Source organism: Bos mutus, chromosome 13 (genome assembly GCF_027580195.1).
Source record: "Bos mutus isolate GX-2022 chromosome 13, NWIPB_WYAK_1.1, whole genome shotgun sequence".
Lineage (NCBI taxonomy): Eukaryota > Metazoa > Chordata > Mammalia > Artiodactyla > Bovidae > Bos > Bos mutus.
In genome coordinates this window covers 17,688,524-17,702,454 of record NC_091629.1, presented here as the reverse complement: position 1 = coordinate 17,702,454, position 13,931 = coordinate 17,688,524, and the positions used below count along the sequence as shown (strand labels likewise).

General features: G+C 54.3%; 1 protein-coding gene across 2 annotated transcripts in view; it reads right to left on the bottom strand.

Moving 5' to 3' along the window:
* The window catches only part of NFATC2 (nuclear factor of activated T cells 2), a 160,424-nt gene extending 153,175 nt beyond the window's left edge, over positions 1–7,249 (bottom strand). The window contains exon 1 of one of the 2 annotated variants that reach the window (XM_070381031.1): positions 6,954–7,249. In XM_070381031.1, the coding sequence (XP_070237132.1) occupies positions 6,954–7,023 (70 nt within the window). In that variant the 5' untranslated portion in view covers positions 7,024–7,249. The remainder of the gene's footprint in view (positions 1–6,953) is intronic. The other variant, XM_070381032.1, reaches the window with a different exon arrangement.
* Between the last annotated feature and the right edge of the window lie 6,682 nt (positions 7,250–13,931).

The window sequence follows — 13,931 nt, the reverse complement described above, 5'->3', positions numbered from 1 at the left end:
TCCCGCCCTGGCCTGCTTCCCCCATCTTTCTATTTGTATCACACTTCTCCTCCCTCCCTTTCTGTTTCAGCCACTCGGGACTATCCCAAGCGCAGCTCTCTCCTCTGGGCCTTGGGGCTCACTGTTCCTTCCGCCTGAGATACTGTAGAGACAGATCCCTCACTGTTCAGAGGTCAAAGAATTAGACATCTCTAGAGAGGAAGGGACCCACGAGTGTGAATTATCCCCGCGAGTGTGTGTTGAATTACATCCTCTCCCCAAATATGCTCAAGTCCTAACCTCAAGAACTGGTGGCTGTGATCTTATTTGGCAAGAGGGTCTTTGCAGATATGATCAAGTCCAGATGAGGTCCTCAGAGCTAAGGGTTCAAATTCAATGGCTGGCATCCTTGTAAGAGGAGGAGAGGACGCACACAGGAAGAAGGCCATGTCAAGGTAGAGATGGAGAGTGGAGACACGCAGCTAGGAGCCAAGGAACACCGCGGACCGCCAGGGACCACTGGGGTCCAGAAGAGACAGGGAGGGGTCGTGCCCCTGCGCCTCCGGAGAACACAGCCCTGACACCTTGATTTCACACGTTGAGTCTCTGAAACTGTGCGAGAATAGATCGACCTCTGTTGTTTCAAGCTACCCGGCTTGCGGTAATTTGTGTTGGAGCCACAGGAAACTCAAACACCCACGCAGCACACACATGTATAAACCAAGACCTTCGCAGCTCTGTGCTCCTAGTATGGTCTCTAGCCCTTAACACCATTCCAGTTTATCTTGGATGTTCCTGGGTGGCTGCCCTGAGGTTTGCCTTGTGAGGACAGACACCCTCAGTCTTGTTCACTTTATCCCCAGCCTGTGGAAGGGCAACCGGTACATCGGAGATGCTTGAAATGATGAAAATGAATTAAATGGTCAAGGCGGCTTCTAAGAGGAGGTAAGAATGAGTTGGGCCTTGAAGAAAAATGTGGGAAAAAAAAAGGAGCAGGGACCCCGGGGTGGAAAGACTGGCTCAGGCCAAGGCCAAGGGAAGGACTGGGGGGCGCCAAGGGGTAACTGGGCAGCCCGGACCTGCTCCCACAGCAGCTGTGGCACCGGACACAGGCACCCTGGCGGCCCAGGGCAAAGAAGTGCAAGGCGGAGATGTGGCCAACAAGAGAGGCTCTGAGGAAATGGGTCCCTGCTGGCAGGTCCCAGCTGGACAGGGAAGGGATGGGGCCGCCAGAAGCTCCTCAGCGGCCCAGAGGGGCAGGTGGAAGGCAGGAGAGAGCCCCACCGTGAGCCCACCCAGCTCACTGGCCGGGCGATCCTGCTGCAAGAAGCAGCAGTGGCAGGCCTGCTGCCGCTAAGTCGTGTCCGACCCTGTGCGACCCCACAGACGGCAGCCCACCAGGCCCCCCGTCCCTGGGGTTCTCCAGGCAAGAACACTGGAGTGGGTCGCCATTTCCTTCTCCAGTGCATGAAAGTGAAAAGGGAAAGTGAAGTCGCTCAGTCATGTCTGATTCTCAGTGACCCCATGGACTGCAGCCCACCAGGCCCCCGTCCCTGGGATTCTCCAGGCAAGAACACTGGAGTGGGGTGCCATTGCCTTCTCCAGTGCATGAAAGTGAAAAGGGAAAGTGAAGTCGCTCAGTCGTGTCCGACTCTGGTGACCCCATGGACTGCAGCCTTCCAGGCTCCTCCATCCATGGGATTTTCCAGGCAAGAACACTGGAGTGGGGTGCCATTGCCTTCTCCGGAGGCAGGACTGGGCAACCCTTAAAAACAGAGCTTTCCGAATCGGTGCTGCCCTCTGAATGCCTTGACCAGGCCCCGTCTTGGTTTCCTCTTCTTGAAATGGGAGGATCATACTCAATTCCAACCAGTCAGGTTATTTTGGGAGAATCCGCTAAGATAATGTCTGTTACTGCTCGGCCCTACAGTATATACAGTCTGGTGGGGAAAACAGATGCCCTCCTTGCGATGACTGTCCATCCCTAACGGGGAGCAACAGGGTGCAAGGGGATTGCTTCCGAGCTTTGCCACCAGCGATGTGCCCCAGGCGCAGCGGGCACCCCTCCCTGTCCAAGATGGGGCTGGGTGGGAGCCAACGCGGTGGCGGTGGAGAAGCCCTGGGATGGTGCCTGGCAAATCCAGGGCGCTCGGGAAGCGGTGGCGGCTGTCACGGTCGTTATTGTTGTTGGGAACTGACTCATTCCAGACAACAGCATGAAAGCGTGGGCCTGCTGATGACCCACAAGGAAGCCTGCTTAGGTCACCAGCGCTTGGTGGGAGAACGCGCAAGTCAAAACCACCATCATGGTCAAAAAGAGGTGGAACGAGTGAGCCAGAGGACAGCAGCGGTGCTTCGGCGTTTAAGTCTTAATTCTGTGGCCCCAACAGGTCAAGCGACCCTACTGGGCGTCATTCATTCATTCCTCCATCCACGGAACAAAAGTACTGAAAACCCACTGAGTGTCAGGCACATTCCAGGCGCTGGGGCCCCCGGAGTGAATGAAACAGCTGACGCCTCTGGTTCCTGGTGTTCAGTTCTGGAGGAGGATGCAGACGTGTCATGGACAACGACCATCAGTGTGAGGCGCATAGGATAGGAGAGGGCAGGGTGGGGGCCTGTGGGGCACAGGAGGGCCCCCGTCCAGTCTGGGCGGTCAGAGTCTCGAATTCCTCATCCAGCAAAGGAACAAAAAGAGTAACCTGCCCTGCTTCTTCGAGGTCAGAGCCGAAATACTCAATCACACGTGTGTGTAGTGAGAGCTAGCCAATGAGAACATGTGTGGGAAGCACTCGGCAACTGTTGTTTTTAGGTTGGATTTGGGGTGTATAAATATTGAATTAATGAATTATACAATAATAATAGCAGCACTTATTAACTGAGTAGTTTGAGGTTCATGCTGCTTACTGAAAGACTGGAACTCTCCTTAGACTGGTAAACGATCTGTCATTCCCTCCAGGGGCCTCTGCGGCCTTGAGACCCTCCCTGTTATGGTTTTTGTTGTTTAGTCGATAAGTCGTGTCCGACTCTTTTTGCAACCCCGTAGACGGTAGCCCGCCAGGCTCCTCTGTCCCTGGGATATTCTAGGCAAGCATACTGGAACAGGTCGCCATTTCCTCCTCCAAGAGATCTTCCCGACCCAGGAACGGAACCCGCATCTCCTGAATGGCAGGCGGATTCTTTACTGCTGAGCCACCGGGGAAGCCCGAGACCCTTCCTGATTGTTGTCGTTCAGTCTTAAGTCATGTCTGACTCTTTGCAACCATGAACTGCAGCACGCCAGCCTCCCCTGTCCTTCACTATCTTAGACCCTCCCTACAATTCGGTAAATGAAGGGTTAAAGTCTGGTCCAGCAGGCGAGTCTCCTGGGACACTGCTCCTGGCATTCTGATTGGTTGATACTCAGTTCCTACATATAGTAACCAACACTCCAGACAACATCACTAACACTTTTCTAAATGTGGGGAAACTGAGGCACAGGAGAGTGAATCACTTGCATGAGGTCACGCAGCCAGCAAGTGGCAGAGCCAAGGTTTGAACCTCTCACTCAGATCCTAAGCTGCTGACGACTTGGATATAGAAACTGGGATCCACCACAGAGTCACAGAACCGGACAACCTGGCCCTGTCCTCCGCTGACCTAAGAAAGGTTCTTGATAAAGGCAGGAGCATCTGGGGAAATGAGTGCTTCTCTCTGAACTTCTGGGAAGAAAAGGAAAAGCCCAAGGTCTTTGTGAAGGAGGTGCAGACTGGGTAGCCAGGGAGGGGCTCAGCCAGGAGCTGGGGGCTCTTGGAGCGGGTCTGAGTTCTGCGTGGGAAGAAAGCAATACTGGCTTTACAGCCCCTGGCCGTCCAGGGACATTTAGTCCTCTAGTACAAGTGGAGAGATGGTGCTCCTGAGGCAAAGCGAGGCGCTCTTCCTGACTCACCCTCCACCCGGGACAAATCAGAGGCTGCCTCAGTTTCCCCGTCTGCATCAAGGATGCTTGTCCCCTCCATACCACCCTCCTCACACAGACTTCTCTCTCTTCCAGGATATGGTAAGGACCAACACAATGTTGGCAAAAGAGGCCAGGACAAGGGTCTGGCCTTCCTCAGTGTCCTCATCCGCCGAACAGTGCGATACCCAATGATAACAGCAGTAAGTTCCAGAGGCAGCAGAGCGCGCGGTCGAGAGCCTGGGTCCGAGTCCCAGCCGGTGCCTGCGGGTAGTGCTAGAGTGGCTCCTGCCCGCTCTGCGCTTCACTCCCTCCTCCAGCCCTGACGATGAGAGGCTTCACACGCGTCAAACCCCCAGCCCTGCCGCCCCCAGTCAGCGCTGGTAACGCTCTCTCACCCCCGCGGAAGGCGACAGAGACCTTGCCAGGTGCTGGGCTTTGTGCTACAAACTTGGGTTGTGATCCTGGGCAGAGCTGGTTCTCATAGTCCTCAACTGTCAGAAAATAATAACAGCCAGTATGTGTTAAGCGCATGTTAAACACAGAGCTAAGTGCTTTATACGCATGATTTCATACGATGCTCATGACTCCCCATGAGGTCATCACTGTCTATTCCCTTTTACAGACGAGGAAATGGAGGCTTGGCAAACCCTAATCCTAGCCCAACCTGTGTCACTGGGAAGCTTCAAGAAGTTAGAGTCTCTTGAGAGGTTTAAGGTACTGTGACTCTTCAAAGAATTTTGCCATGAAATCCAGTTTCTATATCAATATGTTACTGTTTTGCATTTAATAGGAATCACAGGGTATTTATCCAGTGTTGACTATAAGCACGGCAGCATTTTAGATGCTTTACGTGTGCCACCTCACTGATTCTCACAACCTTCTTTAAGCGAGACATTATTATTGGCTCCGTTTTACAGATGTGGAGACTGAGGCCCAGAGAGTTTAAGTCGCTCACCCAAGATCACACAGCTGCAATGCAGTGAAGCAGAAATTCTAAGCCAGGCAGAAGGCAGGGAATTTGCGTCTGGGAGTGAGCAGAGCTCACCCTGAGTTTGTTTATTCCTGAAATAGTTTCCATCATCCCACTGCAGATAAAACTGAACACACCTCTTTCGGATCTTCAGTTTTTCCCAGAGCCTCGGCCCAAAACTGCACAGCAAGGTCGGCATTTTCTTACCATGCAAATACTTCTATTTGCTATTTAATGACCCCGCCCATCTGCAAGCACCCTGAGATCTGCCCCTCTGCTCCTGGTGGTGTTTGAGTGTGAAGGGCCATTTGGGTTTCCCTCAGGAGACCCCGATGCGGGCACAGTCAAAGCGCCTCTCATGCCAACTGTCTCTGAAGCCTGGAATTGCAGCCTGTGTGCCCAGTCGCTTTGGCATGCCAAGAGTCGTTTGCCGGGAACAACTCGGTGCCCTGTCTCCCACATGTGGACACACACTAGCATGCACGTTCTACAGTCCCTGGACACACGAGCGTGGGCTGGGGAGGTGAGGCAATGCATGTGCACACACAAAACCCACACACTTCCAAACCTGGAGAGAGGACCAAGTTCACAAACCTGGAGCAGAGGTGAGGCTCGCGTGAGATCACACTGTAAAACAGAAGTCTCTTCCCAACCCTCTTCTTCCAAACAGACTTAATTTTGGCGTTTGTCTGTCCCCCACCCCCACATCATAACATCAAACACTGCCTTTCAGTATACATGGCATGGCAGTAAAAACCCATTCCCATCCTTAATATATCTGTCGCCTGTCTCAAAGCACCCCTTTTACAGGTGATGCGATATTAGTGTTGATTTTGGTCATTATGTCATAGGCTTGACCACCAGCCGAGGACAGGATAAACTGGTACCAGTTAAAACGTCCCGTGTTGGCAGGGTCTTGCTTTCAAAAGTGCAACTCAGCTAAAAATATGTCATTGAGTCCACTGTGGCAAAGCACACCATTTACCTAACCCAAGGCATTTGGCCCCACTCCGGTTTTCAAAAAAAAAAAAATAGCCCCTCAGGTTTATTTACAGAAATTGTCATTTCTTCCCCCCTAGAACTTTAATCAGCCACGCAGAGCACAAAACCTACATTCAACTCTGATTTTATGACACGAGGCTAACTCCTCCTACGCATATTTATTTCATTTAACTCTTGCAGCCCTGCCCTCCGGGCCATGCCCCCCACTTTTCCCGGGACTGGCCTCCGAAAAACACATCCCATCGCCTAATTTCTACTTTTCAAGTCCGGTGGGTTGGTGGACAGCCAAAACCCCTCCACAATCCCAAACCAGATGGGACATTTTCATATCATATTCGTATAGGTTAAGCCCCTCCCGTAAGATCTAAGTAGTATGATTCCAGGGTGAACTCCAAGAGGAGGGGGAAAAGAGACAGAAACACGGAAAGGAGAGTGTAATCAGATCGCGAAACAAACTGATGGTACATTGCACTTTAAAGGGGGAACTGGAACACTGAATCCACTAGGCACATCAGGGAGAAGAAAAAAAAAAAAACGAGAAAGAAAATTGTTTAAATGTCCCAGAGCATCTGCGGCTCTGTTAAAAAGTAAAGCCTTCATTACTAGATAGTAAAGTACCAAGCCTGTTCTCCTAAAAAAAAAAAAAAAAAAGCTAAATAATGATGATGATGATGATGATAATAATACCGCTGACATCTGCTCCCAAAGCCCAGCGCGGAAATGGTTAAGCAGCCCGCGGTTAGTAGCGAGAATCCCTCCGGGTGTCCCACGGAAGGGACCATCCTTCTGACAGGCTGGCCCGGGGAAGGAATCCCGCCTGGGGACGCTTCGCTGCCCCCGCGCGAGGTGGTCCCAAGTCGGCGCCCCCGACCCCCCTCCTTAGCCAGGGTGGGGGCGCCCGTCCTCCGGGCCACGCTACCTGTGCGCCCTGGGAAAGCGGAGTCCCCGGGCCTGCCCGCGACCTCCGCCGGCAGCCGAAAGCGCTGGCTGGGGAGAAGCAGAAGGAAAAGGGCCGAGAGGCGGGAGGAGGAAGCGGCCGGAACGGGGGCGGGGGGCAGTTACCTTGGTCCACAGACCCCATGGCGCGGAGGGGCTCGCAGTGCCCCCGTCTCAGCGCAGCCTCTCTCTGCATCTGGAGGGGACGGGGGCTCGGCGCGCGGGCTGAGAGGGCTCTGCGGGGGCAGACCCGGAGCCTGGGGGGCGCCGTCCTCTCTAAAGCATGCTCAGGGGGCTGCCCTGGCCGAGGCGCCTGCGAGCGGCCCGGGAGCTGCGCGCCTCCCGCCTCCCGGCTCCCGGCTCCCGGCGCGGCGGAGTCGGCGCGGCTCGGCGCTCGGGCTTACTCGAGAGGGAACGCGACTTCCTTCCCCGCGCTCCGTGTTTATAGGCTTTCAATGCAGTAAAATAACGGGATTCCCTCACTGTTTCCTCCTGTTTATCCAGCGCCATGGAAACCGCTGGATCCCGTCCATCTCCAAAACTAAGGGCTTTCCTGCAAACTTCACACTCAGGAATCCATGACGTCGCCCGCTCCGCGGCCAGCCAGCTCCGTGGCTCCCTCGGCCGCCAGCACAAGTCCCTGATTGTTCGCGGAGAAAAGTCAGGGAGACGGAGCGATGCGGGCGACGGCGAGGGGAAGGGGGTGGGGGCGTGGGAGTGTCCAAGTCGGTCTTGCCCGAGCTCCAGGCGGCCGTTCGCAAGGATCGCCCCGGCCACCGCCTCCCTCGCCCGCTGCAGCTTTGCATAAACCCTGCCCAAGGCTCCCAAGCGCCCCCCAGACCCGCGACCCCCGTCTTCCAAGCGGGCGCCTCTCAGAGCATGTCGCCCAGGGCTCACACGGACATCTCAGGGGGTCCAAGGGCCCCTGGACACTGACCAAGGGGGCCCTTCCCTGTCCCTGGGGACACCCGGCTGCCCAGAATTTTTGTGCTCAGGACTGATGCGGAGGAAGAGGGAAGTGTGGGAAGAGAGGGGGGGAGGGGAGGAGGGAAAAGAAATAAATAACGGTGCCTTGTGTCAACTCTCCAAGATTTTTTTTCAAAGAGGTCTATTTTTAGATTCATTTAGAAAACCCAAGGTTTCCAGTGATGCTCAGAGGCTCCAGCAATAATGAAATGGCCAAAGAGACGCCGAAACCAGGCAACGCATGTGTTTACACATGCTCTGAATAAACAGGAAAATAAAGGGAAGGGATGTCATGAACTCTGCGCAGCCTCCAGAGGATGGTCTGTGGGATGCCACGCGTGGCCCCCATCAACAGGCCGGGGACCCCGGAAGGGAGGAGGGCTGGGGGAGGTGCTGCTGTCAGAATGCTCTTTCTGAACTCAGCCTGGTTTTCCCTCTCCCCCTGTGCACAGGGTGGGAAATTGGGGGCCCCCCAGATAAAGCTGACTTTGCAAATGGCCATTTCGGACCCTGTCGTGGGCACTGATAAAACTCTGGGTAGCACCAAGGCTGCTGACTCATCAGCGCCTCCACACTTTCTTACAGACCTTGAAGGGACGTTGAGAGGGGTGGCTCCATAGGTGGGGCAGCTCTGCGTTCCACGCCTTGACCCACTGGAGCCTCGCTGGGCTCTCGGACGTGACCACCCCTGCTGGAGATGTGGTCCCACAAAGACCCCCACGCCCACCCAGCTCACTTCAAAGCCTGCTTCAGGCAGGGTGGCCTCCAGCTTGAGTAACACTGTTCCCCCCTAAAAAAGCAGCTGTATCTGCCCACCTACCATGCGACCTTGCCTCGAACTCCTTGCAGCCAGCCTCCCAGTAGGAGAGCCTTCTCCCCGACTTTCTACAAGGGAAACCGAGGCCCAGAGAAGGCAGATGACTTGCCTGCTGGTTTTCCCCGGCAGACACCACAGGGCAGCCAGGGAGGTCAGAGAAGAGATTCTTTTCAGGGAACCCTACTGAGGAAGACCCATCCTCTGAGGTCCCGGCACCCCATTATCTGGGGGCAAGAATAGGGTGACCACCCGCCCCGGTTTGCCTGGGGTCGAGGTGGTTCCTAGGATGCAGGACTTTGAGTTTTTAAGCCGGGAAAGTTTGGGGCATGCTGAGACAAGTGGATCATCCTGACCATGAATGAACCTCCGCCTCAGCTGCCTTTCTTGGGCCCAGGCCTCTGGGGTAAGGCTGCAAGCCATCGTCACTGCGGACAGCCTCCGCCTGCAGCCTTTGAAGAGCAACCCAGCTCTGCCGGGGTCCTCAGTAAATCCCTGCGCCTGCGTCCCCTGCAGAGTAACGCGGACACTGGGAGGGGTGAGCCCAGCGCCGGCTGCCAGCGTGGCCACCAGCCACATGGGCTCTTAAAATTTAATTAACAATGAAATAGAGAGCTAAAAGTTCCTTGATGCAGAAGCCACATCGCCAGTGCTCAGAAAGCCACCTGTAGCTGGTGGCTCCTGGGTTGAACAGAGCAGAAGAGAAGAGCTCTGTCCTGCAGAAAGTCCTATAGGGTGGTGGGCGCTTAGGCAACCTGAGAGGCAGCATAAAGTACAGGCTCTAGAATCAGAGGCTTGGCTCTGCCACAGGATCACTTACCCAGTCTGTAAAATGGGTACACTATGAGCACCTTCCTCGGGGTTGATGTTAGGATGTGATTCTAAGAACGTTAAAGTATATAATAAATGCTTAAAATGTATATAACGTATGTCTGTATACATATACTGCTTATATATATGGAGGTGTGTGTGTGTAGGTTTTCTTTTCGCCTTCCTACACTCAAGGACTGAGTAGTCATTAAGGCAGGATGACTGACCCTGTTGTCCATGGCCTTTGCCTCCACTGAGTCGCACAGTCCTGTCTGACTCTTTGCAACCCCATGGACTATATACAGTCCATGGAATTCTCCAGGCCCGAGTACTGGAGTAGGTAGCCTTTCCCTTCTCCAGGGGATCTTCCCAACCCAGGGATCGAACCCGGGTCTCCAGCATTGCAGGCTGATTCTCTAGCAACTGAGCTATCAGGGAAGCCCCTTGCCTCCAGGCTTCCCTTTATTAAACACAGCTGCATCCAGGGCCTAACACATCCTCTCTGCAACATCTAGCCTGTTTCACACTCCCACTGAGCTTGACGCTGGAAGCCCTGTTTACAGATGAGCAAACCAAGGCTCTGTGCACTGATGTCCACACAGCCAGTCCAGATCGGAACCCGACTCTGTTTGGCCAGAATGCCTGTGTTCTTGGCACCATGCCCCTGCCTCCCTGAGGCCTCCCTGGAAGCTGAGGTCTCAGAGACCAGCAGGGAGGCAGGAAACGGGCACGCTGGGCCCTCCTCTGCCAGACTCATTATCGGGATAATTTTAGACTCCGTCCCACCCAGGCTCAGGCCTCGGGGGCGGGCCCGGTCTCCGCAGGTGCCCTGCGCTGCTGAGAGGGGGACGCCTTTTGGAACTCCACAGAATTGGCACTCAGCACAGTTTTATAGAGCCCACTCTTTGTCACAGTTAAGCATTTTTCCCTTTTAAAGCACATTAATACTACAAGGAGTGCAGCCGGGGGAGTCGCAGCTGAGTCACCTAATTTGCCCTTATGGGCTGCAGCTCTCAGCTTCTTAGTTTAGCTGCTCTTCGGTTCCTCAGACAATTTCTTTCCTCTCCCAGTGCCAGGGCAAGAAATATTTTGTCCTTTTGAACTGAACCACCCACTGTTTTTCACTTCTCTCGAGCACTCTCCCTTTTTTTTTTAAGGGATGCTCCGAGGGGGGTGGGTGGGGAGCTTCCGCCCACTAAATTATCCACGAAAACTCCCAAAAATAGAAGCTCTCAGCTGGGGTGGGAAGGAGCCAGCAGATGGGGAAAAAGCAAGAGAGAAGCTGAATCAAAGCAAATAGAAGGCGTCCAGGTGGCCGTGGGGAGAAAGGCCCAGGGAGACTGTCAGGCACACGGGCTGAAGGAGACCTTGAATCACCGGGGAAGCCTTTTATTAGAATCTCTCCCCTCCGACAGCCTCCTAAATAAGAAACACAGGTATTTCTGCTGAGACATCACTTACTGATGCTGCCCAGACAACTGATTCAACACCAGGAATATTTAAGAGCGCTTGGGCAGCTTCGAGGCGAGCACCCATGGGTCCTCTCGCTACGTTTATAGCCTGGGTCCTCCTGACCCGTCAGTCACCTTGACCGCCAACCCCTTCCTGGCTGGAAGGCAGGGCTCCCGTGTGTCTCAAACACAGAAGGTGGGAGAGACCCCGACATACGAAAGACAGAATGACGAGGCTTACAGATCTCTTATCACATGACTGCTGCCTGAGTACTTGCTGTGGGACAGGTGGAAACTCACTGCCTCCTCTCAGCAACCCTAGGATTATCACTTTGCAGAGGAGGAAACTACAGCACAGAAAGGTTATGCAATTTGCTCTAGGCTGCACAGCAAGGACGTGGCAAAGATAAGGTTGGAACCCCAATTACCCGGTTCTAGAGCCCAGGTTCTGACCCACCAAGCAGTACTGCCTCTCAAGTGGCAACTCAGTTGCTCCACTGAATATATATGATTATATATATATATATAAAATTACCTTCAGCAGAAAGTCCAGAATCCCATAGGCAGTCTACAAAGGTTTATCCAATTTACCCCCATCCCTTCCAGCCTCATCTCTGACCTCTGACGACTCTGAACTCCATGCTTCTGCCTCCAGAAGTGCTCAGAGCCCCCGAACCATCTGAGCTTAACTTCCTCTCCCTCCCGTCTCCGCTCTCCTCTCTTGGGTAATTCCACTGGCCTCCAGGGCTTACCCTGGATAGTGTTTCTTTGAGGACGTCTCAGCTTCCTCTGGCTTCCCTAGGGGCTCAGCAGTAAAGAATCCACCCGCAATGCAGGAGGCGCAGGTCTGATCCCTGGGTTGGGAAGATCCCTTGGAGAAGGAAATGGCAACCCACGCCAGTATTCTTGCCTGGGGAATCCCATGGACAGAGGAGCCTGGTGGGTTACTGTCCATGGAGTCACAATAGAGTCAGACAAGACTGAGCGACTAAACAACAGCTTCCTCCCCTGTAAAATGGAGCTACATCCACCTCTTAGGGAGGCGTGAGGACTTGAGGTGTATCTAATGAAGTAGTAAGGATGGTGCCTGGCACGCAGGAAGCACTCGATAAATACATAGGTACTAAAGCTGCTCTCATCTTGCCACCACACACAGCAGTTACCAAGCACCCACATCCACCAAAGACACCGTTTCAGAGCTCTCTCATCCCTCCTAGAATATAATCCAGGTACCTCACCACGGCTGTCATAGCCAGCCCCCGAGAAGGTCCCGGTGGTGCCCGCCTGGGTATTCCGATTCTTGTCCAGCTCCCTCCCACCCTGCGGGACACTAGGACATCCCCAGACGGCAGTATGTGACCACTAAGCTAGGTTATAGAAGTGTGGCTTCTGCTTTGAGATCTTGGCTCGCTCCCTCAGGGGACAGCCGGCCACCACGCTGTGCAGTGCTTGGGCGAGATCGCGTGGTGGAGGAGAGAGGCCTCCTGCCATCAGCCAAGACTGCGGGTGAGGCAGCCATGCCAACCACAGAAGCTGCTCCAGGCCCACAGAGACATCACACGCGTGTTCCTTTAAGCCTAAGGAACCAAGACTGCAGTGAATGTCAGCGAACTGGCACGCGGCCTCCAAGACCCTCCCTGACCCCCACATTCTCTCTCACCTCCCTCCCTCCCCCACTCGCTCACCCACTGCAGCCTCACTGTCCTGCCCTACCTGGCCCCACCTGGTGACTTTTGCGCTCCTTGCCCCTCACCTGGAGCCCTTTGTCCCATGACCTCGCATGGCTGGCTTCTTTGATCCTCTCAGTCTCAGTTCAAACGTCACCCTATGAACACATTCTTCTATGACCCTCATCTTCAAAACCGGCTCCTCTGCCCTGGAGCCCAACCCCTCCAAACAAATCTCCATCACAGTGCCTGCTGTATTTCGGTAGAACATTTACCACTTGCCACAAATAAATGACATATTCACTATTCTATCAGAGGTCTCCCTTGCTTCCCAACAAAATATAAATGCTACAAGCGCGGGACTTTGCTTTATTCTCAGCACCAAGAATGATGCCTGGCATACGGTGGGACCTCCAAAAGTTTTGTTGAGTGAATAACAGAATGTAAAAATTGTCTCATCGGTTCGTTTAGTTGGTTATGACTCATCTCCCCACTAGATTAGGAAAAGAGGACCATGCCCGCCTTACTTGGGGTTTGGAATCATGTCTGGAATTGGTGGGTACTCAGTAAATAATCCTATGGTATATTTCCCGAGTGATGTCTATGGGCCAGGCCCTCCCAAGCCTCCTTACGTACTAATTCATTTGGTCCTCACAATCCTGTAGGAGGAAGACTACTATTCTCCCCATTTTGCAGGTGAGGAAACTGAGTGGCAGAGACCCAAGGTCCTCAAACAGTAAGGAGCAGACAGAGCGTGAACTTGGACAGTGGCAGCCTGGCTCCGGAACCACACTCCCAGGTCCTGTCGAGGCTTGTCGAATGACTGGCAGGCCGGCCTGAGCATCTGGCCACCTTCTCAGCCGGCTGGGGAGGACCCTCGCTCGCTCGGTCACATGGCCGAGGGGGTGGCTGGGATGCTCGGCTGGGGTTGGCAGGGAAGCAGGAACGGGGGAGGCGGCTGGGCAGCTGGAGAGGCTTTCCCCGTTTCCAGGCGATGGAAAGGTTCACCTCATGCGGAAAGAACGCCCCGTTCCGTGGCTGTGGCGAGGAGCGAGGTGTCTCCCCGGCCTGGTTCATTTCAAAATACATTGTCTTGCTTCTCATAGCCTGCCTGATCTGCTCTTGGAGGTTCTCATGACGGACTGTTCCCAAAATAATACCCGGCGCCGCTTTTTCCAACTCAGAAGTGCTGAATCTTGCTACCTCCCAATCAGCCACTGGCTGCCTCCCAGAACCCTGGTAATCCCAGGGTCCCCCAAGCCGGAATGTGACCCAACAGGGAGATTTCCGAGGCATTTGGAGAGAGCCCCGGACGCTCCCTGCCAGCTCATCGGGCTGCTGACGGCGAGTTTCCAGGGAGAGCCTGCCCCCGCGGCGGGGCGCCCTCCGCCGCTGC